At 44.7% G+C, this 13802-nt stretch overlaps 1 protein-coding gene across 3 annotated transcripts in view; it reads right to left on the bottom strand.

The window, feature by feature from the left end:
• Positions 1-6575, bottom strand: part of LOC139373468 (tenascin-like) — a 28691-nt gene extending 22116 nt beyond the window's left edge. The window contains exons 1-4 of one of the 3 annotated variants that reach the window (XM_071114022.1): positions 6475-6560; positions 3192-3772; positions 966-1628; positions 447-872 (exon numbers count right to left, since the gene is read on the bottom strand). In XM_071114022.1, the coding sequence (XP_070970123.1) occupies positions 447-872; positions 966-1628; positions 3192-3585 (1483 nt within the window). In that variant the 5' untranslated portion in view covers positions 3586-3772; positions 6475-6560. Of the gene's footprint in view, positions 1-446; positions 1629-3191; positions 3773-6474 lie in introns of all 3 variants that reach the window. The other 2 variants (XM_071114021.1, XM_071114019.1) reach the window with 2 other exon arrangements.
• Positions 6576-13802: the final 7227 nt, after the last annotated feature.

Below are 13802 nucleotides of genomic sequence, written 5' to 3'. Positions count from 1 at the left end.
ATGTAAATGTATTTTTCCAAGTCCATGTGTAAGTAACATCAAGCTGCAACACATGGTAGAGGTCTACATACAGTCATTGAACGTGTAACATTTATAACAGTATGTCGACTTGGATAGAAGGGAATACTTTATTTCCATTTGACTCATTTAGCAGACACTCTTCTCCAGAGTGACTCACGGGAGCAATTAGGGTTAAGAGCCTTGCTCAAGGGCACACCGGCAGATTTTTCCCCTAGTCAGCTCAGGGATCTGAACCAGGGACCTTTCGGTTGCTGGGCCAACGCTCTTAACCGCTAAGCTACTTGCCGCCCTATATGCCACACTGACTGAACACTGATGTATTAGTACTGCCCTGTGGCTAACACAGTGTGCCCTCTGTTTCACTGGACAATGTAAAAGCCAAATACAGCCGAGAGTGTTTTATGAAGAATATTTGGATGACTTACCGGTGCCACAGTCAGCTCCAGTGAACCCAGCTTCACACTGGCTGCAGTCCGGGACGGCGAAACCACGGCGACACACACACCTCCCCTTCACACAGCGCCCTTTGTTGCTGCAGTTATCGGGACAGCCCTTAGCGGCGCAGTCCTGTCCGCTGAAGCCCACTTCACACACGCACTTCCCGTTCACGCACCTTCCCTTGTTGCTGCAGTTATTGGGACATGCTTTGGCGGAACAGTCTGGCCCTGTAAAGCCGCTATCGCAGACACACTGGCCGTTCACACACTTTCCACGGTTGCTGCAGTTGCCAGGGCAGGACTTGGTAGAACAGTCTGGCCCTGTAAAACTGCTATCACACACACACTTGCCGTTCACACATTGCCCCTTGTTGTTACAGTTACCAGGACATGCCTTGGTGGAGCAGTCAAGGCCTGTGAAGCCAGTGTTGCACACACACTTGCCGTTCACACATTGCCCCTTGTTGTTACAGTTACCAGGGCATGCCTTGGTGGAGCAGTCAGGGCCTGTGAAGCCAGTGTTGCACACACACTTGCCGTTCACACATTGCCCCTTGTTGTTACAGTTACCAGGGCATGCCTTGGTGGAGCAGTCAGGTCCTGTGAAGCCAGTGTTGCACACACACTTGCCGTTCACACATTGCCCCTTGTTGTTACAGTTACCAGGGCATGCCTTGGTGGAGCAGTCAGGCCCTGTGAAGCCAGTGTTGCACACACACTTGCCGTTCTCACAACGCCCCTTGTTGTTACAGTTACCAGGACAGGACTCTGAAGAGCAGTTGGGCCCTGTGAAACCTGGGTCGCACACACACTTGCCGTTCTCACATCGCCCCTTGTTGTTACAGTTACCAGGGCATGCCTTGGTGGAGCATTCGGGCCCTGTGAAGCCAGTGTTGCACACACACTTGCCGTTCTCGCAACGCCCCTTGTTGTTACAGTTCCAAGGACAGGACTCTGAAGAGCAGTCTGGCCCTGTGAAACCTGGGTCGCACACACACTGGCCGTTCACACACTTCCCCTTGTCATTGCAGTTGCCGGGGCAGTCAGACAAACTGCAGTCTGGCCCACTGAACCCTGGGAAGCAGACACACTTGCCATCCTCACAGCGTCCCTGGTCACTGCACTCGTTAGGACACTCGTCTCCCTCCGGCTTGATGGAGCACTCAGTGCCTAAAGCGGGGGTTCGAACAGAGACAAAGAGTAAAACAGTAAGACAACCAGAGTGTAAAAGGAATATCAGCCCACAGAGAGAAGCACGAGATTGAACTTCACTCAACTTTCTAGACTCTTCCCTGTTAGTGAACACTATCAATGTTTCCCTTCACTGTGGCAATTGTGATCGAATCAACGCAATATTAACCACTTTCAATGCAACACAGAGAAGAAGAAAAAACGATGCAAGAACGAATCAGAGTAGGATTCTATTGCGCAAGACTCGGGCCATACTCTACACAGGCATAACCAATCAGAGCTGCAGTAGGCCTATATGAAAATAGATCATTGCCATATATGGATCTGTGCCGTTTACTTTGAACTGGACTGTGTTTACAGCTGTGGTCGTGAGTAGATGCGGTTGTTTCGAGATCAAAGGATGATCTGCATGTAGCCACGTGCGCACATTATGTTCATATCCTTTACTAGTTAGTGAGTTATTAGCCCAGTTATAGATAATTTGTCGTCATCAATAGGGGACTGATTGCTTCCTACAAGAGCACGAAACGTGCACATTTCTAGACATCTTTGAAAGCAAGTCAGGTAAAGAGTTGTTTTTTTTGTCTTAAAGGTGCAGTGTTGTATTTTGAGGTAGTCAATAGACATAGGGCAGCATCCTTTGTCTGATTCTATGTAATAATGGTATGGGAATAATAATGGATTTTATTTTGTAAAGTGATTTCTTGCATCAAACAACACAACAACATTTTCGTTGCCTTTGTCTGAAGGACAGGTGGCTAAACAGGTTAATGTCAAGCCCTGCATGTTTTCTTCGTTCATTCTCATGGAATGTAGGCCCACATTGAGTCCCACACATTGGCAGCTACTGTAGGCGGAATGATAGAACAGCTGTTTTCATGTTAAAATGTTATGGGATGCATTTTCTCCATTGTTTTTGATGGTAGGCCACTCAAGTATGGACTACGTTATGATCAAGTAGACACATTAGCCTACTTAGACACTGTTAAAACGGTAATTTATAGCAGATACAGCTTCTGTTCACAGTAAACGAGCGCTGGAGGTTGCACAGAATGTTCAGAATGTTCAAGTTTGCACTCAGCAGATCTGAAATTTACTCTGTGCCCCCCCAAAATTTGAAGCAACATTGCTAGACTGTATATGATATTTTAAACAGATTAGTGGATAAACTATCCCTGCTTTTGCAGAAAGTGTCCCACATTGAGAGAAGGGTGGAGAGCTAGATTAGGAGGATTGTCTGAGATCACATTGGGCACAAAGTTAGAGCTGGACCTTTTTCTATACTTGCTCTGATTGGTCGAACCCATTAGTGGAGTCCTCATTAGTCAGGTCAGTTAGATCATAATAGGAGCATGGCTGTAGTCTGCCAGTTTTATAAATGTGATCAGGATTGAGGTCAGTAATGGATCGTGTGCGTGTGTGCGCTCAAATTAGAACCAGTTGGGGGATTTCAGCGAGATGAGAGGAACTATGAGGAGATTCTGTGTAATGGTCAAAACCAGAATTTGATCAGTGAGTCACCTGGCAGCAGTCCTACTGTACCTTTGCTCTGCTGGGACGTGCAGCAGCCCCCCTCTGGGCCTCCACACTTCTCCCTCAGGGCAGACACCTCCTTCTCCAGCCTCTCCAGACGGTCTCGCAGGGCAGCAAACTCGGCTTCGCACCCGCCTCCGCACGACCCCGGAACCAGTCGGATCCGATGGGTAAGGACTAGAGGGGAACCAGGCTCAAGGTCCAGTTCCTTTCCCTGGTTCTGACTGGAGTCCCCCTGAACACATGCCTCAGAGATCACCACTTTGATTGGCTGCCCGCCACCCTCTGGCTTTGTGTTCCTGGGTGCCCTTTGACCCCCAGTCTGCAGGCTCTGGGAACCTGATAGGGTCAGGAGGGCAGGGCAGGCGAGGAGCAGGAGGAGGAAGGATGAGACAAGAGGCATTTTGGGCAGGAAGTCGCCTTCAGGTGGAGGGGGAAGGCAATTCACTTAACAAAATGATTACAGTTATCAAAGTCAGGCTGGGGCAGAGGGATGAACTCTGCTGTGGAGGTGCCTACAAGTCAAGGGTTTTTGTCATCAAGGGGTTGCCTTATTCATGTGACTCTGTAGAACCGTCACCACTGTATCCCTGGGAAACAAGACAGTTCAGAATAAACATTCACCTGAATTCATGTAAGCACAACAACTATCACAGTGGCTATAGTGAGCTGGAATAGCCTTCTAGTTGTTTATGGCCCTGTCAACACACCATGTTAGCTTGGAAAAAATGTTTATCTAGAAGAGTAATTCAATATACTCTGTGATCAGTGCGTTCCTATTTTCCTACGGCAACGTGATTGTGGCACATGTGGAATCACAAACTGGTTCTGAACCGTTTGCCATTTGTGAACAGCCCACAGTGAACTGGGCATGGGGTCATCCCCATGCCCAGTTGGTGTTGGTTAAGCTTGTGTTTGGACAGGGTAGAGCCATGCAGGATAATGTGATTTACCGGTGGGACCCAATAAGGTCACTATCCTCATTCCAGCAGGGGGTTTGGATGCAATTGTCTGACCTGGAGCCAGAGTCTCAGTCTGTACCACATAGGCCAGGGGCAGTGTACCCACAATCCCTCCCTCTCTCACCTGACTGAACCCTAACCAGCCTATCCTCAGTCCTCTCAGGCATTTTTCATACCTGCCCGTGTATCACAATATGGAATGCTATGGCTGCCATATCACCGGCCTAATGCCTTGACCTGCTATCTGTCCAGTAACATGTGCTATGTATTTTCTAAATGAACTAGGTTAAGTCACAACCTACCTAACCTCCCCAGAATGTATATGCACAAAAGTGGATAATGTTCAAATGATCTATGCACACACAGTTCAGCTCAAATGTCCAGAGTGGTAAAGCATTAAGAGCAGCATAACGTCATAGCACCTAGAGAGTGAGGGAAATAGATAAATATACAGAGATTTTTAAAAATGAGGGGGCAGTAAAAGAGAATAGGAAACAAAATAGCACCAGGAAACAACATGTTATTCAATTTCCGGCAGCCTAGAAAAAGCTTATAAATCGAGGCCCTTGGTGGGCAAATAAAGTATTCAGATACCTTGAATTTTTCCACATTTTGTTACGTTACAACCTTATTTTTCCCCCCTTATCAAACTATACACAAACTATACACAATACCCCAGCAATGACAAAGCAAAAACTGTTTTTTTAGAAGAAATACCCTTCCCCAGGTCTGTGCCTCGACACAATCCTGTCTCGGAGCTCTACCTACGGACAATTGCTTTGACCTCATGGCCTGGTTTTAGCTCTGACATGCACTGTCAGCTGTATGGACCTTATCTAGACAGGTTTGTGCCTTTACAAATTATGTTCAATCAATTGAATTTACCACAGGTGGACTCCAATTAAGTTGTAGAAACATCTCAAGGATGATCAATGGAAACAGGATGCACCTGAGCTCAATTTTGAGTCTCATAGCAAAGGGTCTGAATACTTATGAATATAAAGTATTTCAGTTTTTTATTTTATAATAAACGTGATTTTTTTTCTAAAAACCTGTTTTCGCTTCGTCATGATGGGGTATTGGGTGTTGATTGACGAGGGAAAATATTAATTTAATCCATTTTAGAATAAGGCTGTAACAAAAAGTGGAACAAGTCAAAGGTTCCCGAATACTTTCCAATTGCACTGTATCTTGTCGGCATGAGGAGACTCACAGACACACATCACTCAGGGATACATTCACTCAGTCCCTCAGAGCTACACTGCTTCCAGTCCCGCGAGGCTATGTCGCTCGATCATATAATATCTCTGGCACGGGGGATACCAAAACTTAACACCAGCCTTACTCGCAGTCACAACATACGGCCAACATCACAGAGTGAGCGAGGTAGGAAGGAGAGGATTAGGCAGAGGAACAGAATACTAAAGTCCACCTAGCTACTACGGTGGCGGTTGCTACTGCGCTAGTTGACTGAACCCAACTCCATGGTGAAGGAAGTTCTGAGGAACTCCACCAACGGAGTTGAGCAGGGGCCAGGCTTTGTGGCTACGGTGCCTACTGCCACCTCTCTGAATGATAGGCTGCATGGTGATTTTTAACAGTGGAACTGGTGTTTCCAACTCTCTGTCATTTCCATCCTGGTCTGGAACTCCGTAATAGACGGATACCTGTCAAGGCTGGTAATAAGTCTCTAGTCACAGAAGAAAGGGGTATATTTTACTGCACCTCTGTCTGCAGATGTCTTAGTCGAATGGACTGTGAAGCGTTTCCGATTGCTTTGCATCTTTTTTTTGGCATCTGCATCACCTTCCCACCTCCCCACCTCCCTCCGGCTCTCTCGCATTCAAGCGCCCTCAATACACACATTAAAATACACAATGGAATATCAAAAGTATTTATGCCGGTCAACACACCTTTTGTAGAGTGGTTTTGGATTGTATAACGGGGTAGGGATGGCATGCTTTTGTGCATTGGCACTAGTGACTCACTCTCTTGCATTTGAAGTCTACACAGACACTATGAACGACATCACAGACTTGTGCAATACAACGTTTGCAGGGCCAAAGTCACATGGATTTGATCCTACCTATAACATATTTAAAACCGTTCCCTCATGTAGTTATTCAGTACTTACACTAATATGCGTTGCTTACAAATGTACATCTAGGATGCCCAGATAATGTACTCCACTCTACTTTTTTATTCATATAACTAATAATGAATCAATTTCATTCTTATTGATATGAATGAACCATCTTTGGCATTTATTGTCAATATGCATTTGAGCATAAAAGCATTGCTAATGTAAAGTACAAATGCATAGGGCTTACCTGGATACTCTGCCTCTCTCCCTGACCAATGTCTGTCAGTCAGTCCAAAGCTCCCTCTCCCTGCTCTTGGAAAGCTCTGATTGACTGACCGTGAGAAAGGGAGGAGGGGGATAGGAGAGCGGGAGGGAGGGAGAAGGAAAGAGAGAGGGGAGGAGAGCAGTAACATTTTCTCATACTTCAAGAATTTTTCCTCCCTCTCTCACTTCTCTCTCCTCTCCCTCTTTCTCTCTGATGTAATTCTATGTGCTTTACGGGTCCCTTTTGGGCGTTGGATTTGGATGGAAAACATTTTTTGGGATGTTTTGAACAACTGGGCCTAATCTGTAATCTTTTTTTGAACTCATCTTTGTCCTCTCCTTGGACACTTTAGGATGTTAGTGAGACATTCCTCGTTATCTTCCGTTTGCTCTTTTTTGGCAGTTGACAAAATCGGAATGTTTTATATCAGTCGTATTTGCTTCTTCAGACAGTACATTTGCACATACGGCTTGAGGGTGCATCTGTTTTCAGACTTTTGCAATATGCATCCTCGCTGAATCTTCTGTACTCTTCTGTATGGTCGTAATAAAAACAGTCAGAATATATTTCACTTGTGCTGTGGATGAAATGTGGTTTTGGGCTTTAGGGGTATCGAGGGATTCTGGGAAGTGAAAATATGGAATTGTCTGATGTCTGTCGTGAGAAAAGGGGAGCCATCTCTAACTTGATGTATTTTATAGGTGCATGGTTGAACGTATGTAAAGCTCACAGTAAAGTCAGATGACATAAGCAGATAGCACCATCTATCTACCAACCCATAGCACATCCCCAACTTCATTCATTCTGCTATTCTTATAGTAAACACTCTCGCCTCTTCCAAAAGAATCTCACCCTAACTCGCCTAGTATCCAGCCCTATCCTCGCCTAGTAGAGCTACACTCTTTTCCAACTCTGAAACCATGGAAACGCATCCTTCGTCCCACAATAGTGTGACTCCTCATCCATCCACTCGTCATTGTCCTCCAGACTTTCCCACCTACCGTATCGTCCGCATTCTCACCCCAAAGTAGTTTCTAGTTTTTACAGATGCCGTCTTCCTCACTTGTTGTTACCACTCCCATGTGGTTAATGTTCTTTCCCTTGCAATCTGTGTAGACTACAATTGAAGAGCTCCATTGGCAAGATATTCTGTTGTGGTTAAAACCATCTACCAGGGTAGGGGTCATTCCTTTTTAACATTTTTGATTTCTAGGAATCAATTGAATTGAAACTAATTTGAGTGTTTGCCTCTTTCCCATCCTTCCTCCTCTTCCTGCTCCTCGCTCGGCCCACGCTCTTGACCCCATCAAGTTCACAGAGCCTGCAGACTGGGGTCAAAGGGCACCCTGGGACACAAAACAGGAGAGTAAGAGGTGAAGCGAGAGGGTTTACTCCGGCCAAAATCTGTTCATGAAAAAAAGACCACTTAAGTGAGGAAATTTTGTGTCGAATTTGGTAAAAGAAATTTTTTGCTGGTTTGCTACATGAAGCTTATTTGATGTAATAGAAGTTTCATAATGGCTAGGTTGTTACGAATGCACTGATATAAGTAGACGCACGTGGCCTCTCATTGGCTAGAATAGTCCCACCTAATCTCGCCTCCTCCCGCCTGCCTTCCATCTTTGAGGATGTGTACTTCTATTGTTAAAGCGGTCACTCGACTATCTTGTCAATGTAATAGGTCATCTTTGACGAAACCAGAGGGTGCCAGGCAGCCAATCAAAGTGGTGATGTCAGATGCAGTGTGTTCCAGTTTAACCAGTGATGTTTCACTTCAATTTCTGGGTTGAGTTTAGGATGGAATGGACATAACCTGGTGCAGAACTTAAGTTGGCCATCCCACTCAGGGATAGGAGTCTAATTTGAGTCAGTTGATATACTTTATGCACGTATAGAAAAGCTAAAGGAAAAGCTCAACTTGGCAGGTGCAATTTCTGTTTAAGGAAATGTTGAGCAGGTCACAACAAAAACACAATAAGTCTGTGCTACAGTAGCTCTTATTTCCCCTCTGTGTTTGTGTCCCATGCTAACACACTGGCAACGAGTTGTTTTTTCCCCAAACCTTATGTCAACTCACTATCAGCACCTCTTGCCTCATCTCTTGAGCTGTTCTTATCGTTAAACCAAAACACATTTCTCAATTTGTCCTCTATTCATATTTTAACATCATTTAGAAATTACTGTGGACATATAATGTTTGCCGCTATCTTCCCATCAATGTCATCATCCAGTCTTTTGTTGTTTGTTATCCTTATCATCAATATTATGCCATACCCTCATTGTGATCATGATCATCATGATCATCAACTGACAGTCATCCTGCACTTTCTAATTGGTCTCTGATGATGACACCCATGTTTCTCCTTTTTCATCTGAATACGTTATATCACTCATGGGCTGCCCAATTCTGAACTTTTTTTCCACTAAGTGGTCTTTTGACCAATCACGTTATATCTTTTCACATCCAATCTTTTTCAGATCGGATTTCTTAAAAGATCAATTATTGGGAAAAAAAAGTTTAGAATTGGGCTCCCTGTCTAAACGCAGCCAAGGTGGTCAGACCGTTCTTTCATCTACATTGTCAGGACACTTCATCTTTCATCTGTATTTCCATCTTTTCACCTTTCAATTGCAAAGGCGTCAGTCTGAACCAAGCACACAGCGTCCTTTGTTCAAAAGCTCCTAGCAGGCTCATATTGTGTCAAGTGTAACAGAATAGGTACAGATGTTAATTTGACATTCGTGTCAGTTTTCTGGGGTCACCACATGGCAGAACTTTCAGCAGCCATGATTTCTTAAGGAGGGTTTGTACATCAATAATGAGAACAAAGAGTGTCAAGTAGTCACAATTTACATGGCATTAATTCTACTTTGGTTCATAGTGTGCAAAATAATTCCATTGGGTCAAATTGGCACCTTTGGGTTATGTACTGAAGACATTTACAGGCCACTGCATATTTGGCCTGGGATAGAAGTTTGAGTCATTTCAGGCCTAGAGATAAGGGCTTAAAGGGCAATTGAGTTTATTATTGTGCTCAAAAAGATGGTTGTCCTCCGTAGACCCATTAACACTTCTTTATGACTTGATCTTTGAAATGTGTGAGGAAAAAGCCCCCATTTAGCCTTTGAATACACATTTAAAATTCACTGTATGTCTAATAAATCAATATATTTGTTTATTTAATGAAAAAAAAAGATATATATGTAATTTATTTCCCTGAGCCTTCTTTGGCCCTTTCAATGCTCAGTCTGATAGTGTGGGCATTAGGAAACAAATGTAAAGATATTTACATACATAGCCCTGATTGTTTTTTAAATTATTTTTATTTAACCAGGTAGGCCAGTTGAGAACAAGTTCTAATTTACAACTGCGACCTGGCCAGGATAAAGCAAAGCAGTGCGACAGAAACAACAACACAGAGTTACACATGGAATAAACAAGCGTACAGTCAATAACGCAATAGAAAAATCTATGTACAGTGTGTGAAAATGTAGTGAGGTAAGGCAACAAATAGGCCATAGTAGCAAAGTAATTACAATTTAGCAGATTAACACTGGAGTGATAGATGAGCAGATTATGGTGTGTAAGTATTGATACTGGTGTGCAAAAGAGCAGCAAAGTAAACAAAAACAATATGGGGATGAGGTAGGTAGATTGGGTGGGCTATTTACAGATGGACTATGTACAGCTGCAGCGATCGGTTAACTGCTCAGATAGCTGATGTTTAAAGTTAGTGAGGGAAATGTAAGTCTCCAGATTCAGTGATTTTTTTGCAATTCGTTCCAGTTACTGGCAGCAAAGAACTGGAAGGAAAGGCGGCCAAAGGAGGTGTTGGCTTTGGGGATGACCAGTGAGATATACTTGCTGGAGCGCATGCTACGGGTGGGTGTTGTTATCATGACCAGTGAGCTGAGATAAGGCGGAGCTTCACCTAGCATAGACTTATAGATGACCTGGAGCCAGTGGGTCTGGCGACTAATATGTAGCGAGGGCCAGCCGACTAGGGCGTACAGGTCGCAGTGGTGGGTGGCATAAGGCGCTTTGGTAACAAAACGCTGTGATAGACTATATCCAATTTGCTGAGTAGAGTATTGGAAGCTATTTTGTAGGTGACATCGCCCATCGCGGCGTGAGTGAAGGAGACTTTGTTGTGAAATAGAAAGCCGATTTTAGATTTGATTTTGGATTGGAGATGTTTGATATGAGTCTGGAAGGAGAGTTTACAGTCTAGCCAGACACCTAGGTACTTATAGATGTCCACGTATTCTAGGTCAGAACCGTCCAGAGTAGTGATGCTAGTCGGGAGGGTGGGTGCGGGCATCGAACGGTTGAAAAGCATGCATTTGGTTTTGCTAGCGTTTAAGAGCAGTTGGAGGCCACAGAAGGAGTGTTGTATGGCATTGACGCTTGTTTGGAGGTTAGTTAACACAGTGTCCAAAGAAGGGCCAGATGTAAACAGAATGGTGTCGTCTGCGTAGAGGTGGATCAGGAAATCACCCACAGCAAGAGCGACATTGTTGATATATACAGAGAAAAGAGTCGGCCCGAGAACTGAACCTTGTGGTACCCCCATAGAGACTGCCAGAGGTCCGGACAACAGGCCCTCCGATTTTACAGACTGAACTCTGTCTGCGAAGTAGTTGGTGAACCAGGCGAGGCAGTCATTTGAGAAACCAAGGCTATTAAGTCTGCCGATAAGAATACGGTGATTGACAGAGTCGAAAGCCTTGGCCAGGTCGATGAAGACGGCTGCACAGTATTGTATTTTATCGATGGTGGTTATGATATCGTTTAGGACCTTGAGCGTGGCTGAGGTGCACCTGTGACCAGCTCGGACACCGGAATGTACAGCGGAGAAGGTACGGTGGTTTAGGATGGTTTAAAGCCCACCCACTTACCCAGCTGAACTGTTATCGGTCTATTATAATCAGATAATTTTTTTTCCCCCTCAGTGATTTGACCTTCAAGTGGCCAGGGGTGTGGCTTAGCGAAGGGACACAGGTATACATTCTGGTTCAGCTCAACTCTCCTTTCAACTGAAATAGTTTTCTCAACAGACTCCTGTCACAAGCTGAAATCGTCCAGTTAAAGAGTCAGGGATCAGAGGAAGGAAGGAGAGGGGCCACGGATGTTTTCCAGCAATGAGGTCCGCTCAGTGTTGCTCGCAGTCAAAAAAATGTAAATTAATACATCACTAATGTGCAGATGTAGTCCTCTAGGTATTTTCCGCAGCCAAAGTCGTTAGTTTTCCTTTTTTTCACCCTCACTACCAGTCCGTTTCCTGTATTTGCAAAACATGTTTCCCTCTAGGCCATTTCCCCGGGGCCTTGTCAATGACAAAAACCAAACCCTGCATGTTTTTACTTTGTGACATGGCAGCAAAATTGAGGAGATGAGGGGGGGGGGGGTGGGGGATCTGTTACGCTCGTTTAAAGTTCAGCTGTCCAGGCCAGGCTTTTGATGAATGTACCGTATGTGTGAGCACCATCGGCGATGGCAATCAATCAAGTGAAACGATTCAAACACATTGTAAACAGCCTCTCTGTTTTGACATGAAGGGTTGGACCGTAAGACAAGGGGGATCGTGGTGCATATAAAGAGGGTGTCCGGTTACTCACGCTAATGGGGTGTGTATATTTGGACATTTTCAGCCTGGTTTGTTGTGGTCAATTTGTCCATGTGTCACTGAATGCTTTTGCTGTGGTTAACCCCAGTGCGTGTGTCAATCAACTGCAGGTAAGGCACTGAAACCAACTGACATCGGCATGCTGAGCATAAATCGGAGCTGTACAGAGGATCCTGTTAGTTTATCAGTGTTTCTCCACCAGCTGCTGCGTCCATGTCTTATCACATCATATCCCTATAAGGATATCAATCAGTCAACGACAGCTGCAGCTAACCTTGTGGTTTTGATTCGAGGTAGACCGTATTACTCCAAATCATTTGCAATGCAACAGTTTCCCAATTGGATCATGTGCATACACTATCTGCACCAGTCCATTCCTTGCCCCCGTGAATTTACAGTGAAATGAACGGCATTGGAAAAAAAGTGCTTTTGACATAAGCGCAGATGATTTGTGCTGTCAAAATGGGTCCTTTTGTGTAAGCTGCCAAACCTACTGATCCTAGATCAGTGTCTTACTTCCATTTATCAGAATAGAGAGCTTGCGGCCTAGTGTGACTGAAAGGGGATTCTGCGGCTGGCTCTGAGTGTGGGGCGGCAGTCCTAGACGTCTTGGGTGTCATAGATGTGACTCTGTGACGTTGTCCACCTACGGCAGTGCGTCTCAGGCCACATGAAAGAGCCCCCTCCACCCTTCCCACAAAACCACATCACAGACCCTCCAGGTCGACTCTGTACTTACAGTTACCCATGCTAATACATGCAGGAGTGCCCCATCAAAGGCCTGCAATGATTGGCAGGCATATTAATGCCATGCATATATATGCAATGCATGTTGTGCCACATATACTGTACAGCCCGTTTAGATCAACTGGGGCATTTCAAATAAAGGGTGGGGAAAGAAAGAGGTACGTCAAAAGAGGGTAGTCACCAGCCTCACTTGGCAGTTATGGTTGAAAGCTTTAGGATGAAACTGGTTTGGTGAAGGTATTTTGTTTCTTCAGAAAGCACTCAAATGTGGGGCGAACATGAATGGAGTGTAATAACGTAGGGTACATCAGACTTTAAGAGTTTACCTATAGTTCATCAACCATAACAAGACAAATACTAATGCATTGTCATGTGCTATTCAAGTAATTTATCTGTCACATTAAATAAGAAATATGTGTAATTGCAAGTTTCATATTCAGAAAGTTTACCAGTAGCATCTGTTGAAGAATTCCGAGCACATATCCTAGAATGGCCATCCATGTTGTTCTCTGGATTGGGGTCTCACGTAAATAGTAAGTGATTCGATGCTTTATGTCACAGAGGATCACATTTTTATATATGCATTAATATCCTGTTTCACTGTACTATCAGGACGTGGATGTCTGGCCCTGAGCCCAGTTGAAATCCGTTAGGACTTACCAGGCAAGCGCTCTCTACTCATGGGCCGTAATATTGTTGATTGACACCACGGCGGGTCAGCCCATTGACTTTATGGCCCACTGGACGATTGAGACCTCACTGGTCTCTGAGGCGGAGTCGGAATACTAGAGCTGGTCGTTTGGTACTTGTAGCAACCGCTTTGTGTTAGCATTACTCAACACTTGTTATAGCACCGCTTTGTGTTAGCATTACTCAACACTTGTTAAAGCATTACTCAACACTTGTTATAGCACCTCTTTGTGTTAGCGTTACTCA

The sequence above is a fragment of the Oncorhynchus clarkii genome, chromosome 18 (assembly GCF_045791955.1).
Source record: "Oncorhynchus clarkii lewisi isolate Uvic-CL-2024 chromosome 18, UVic_Ocla_1.0, whole genome shotgun sequence".
NCBI lineage: Eukaryota > Metazoa > Chordata > Actinopteri > Salmoniformes > Salmonidae > Oncorhynchus > Oncorhynchus clarkii.
The sequence above is the reverse complement of the archived record's forward strand: the minus strand, read 5'-3'. Positions and strand labels throughout refer to the sequence as shown.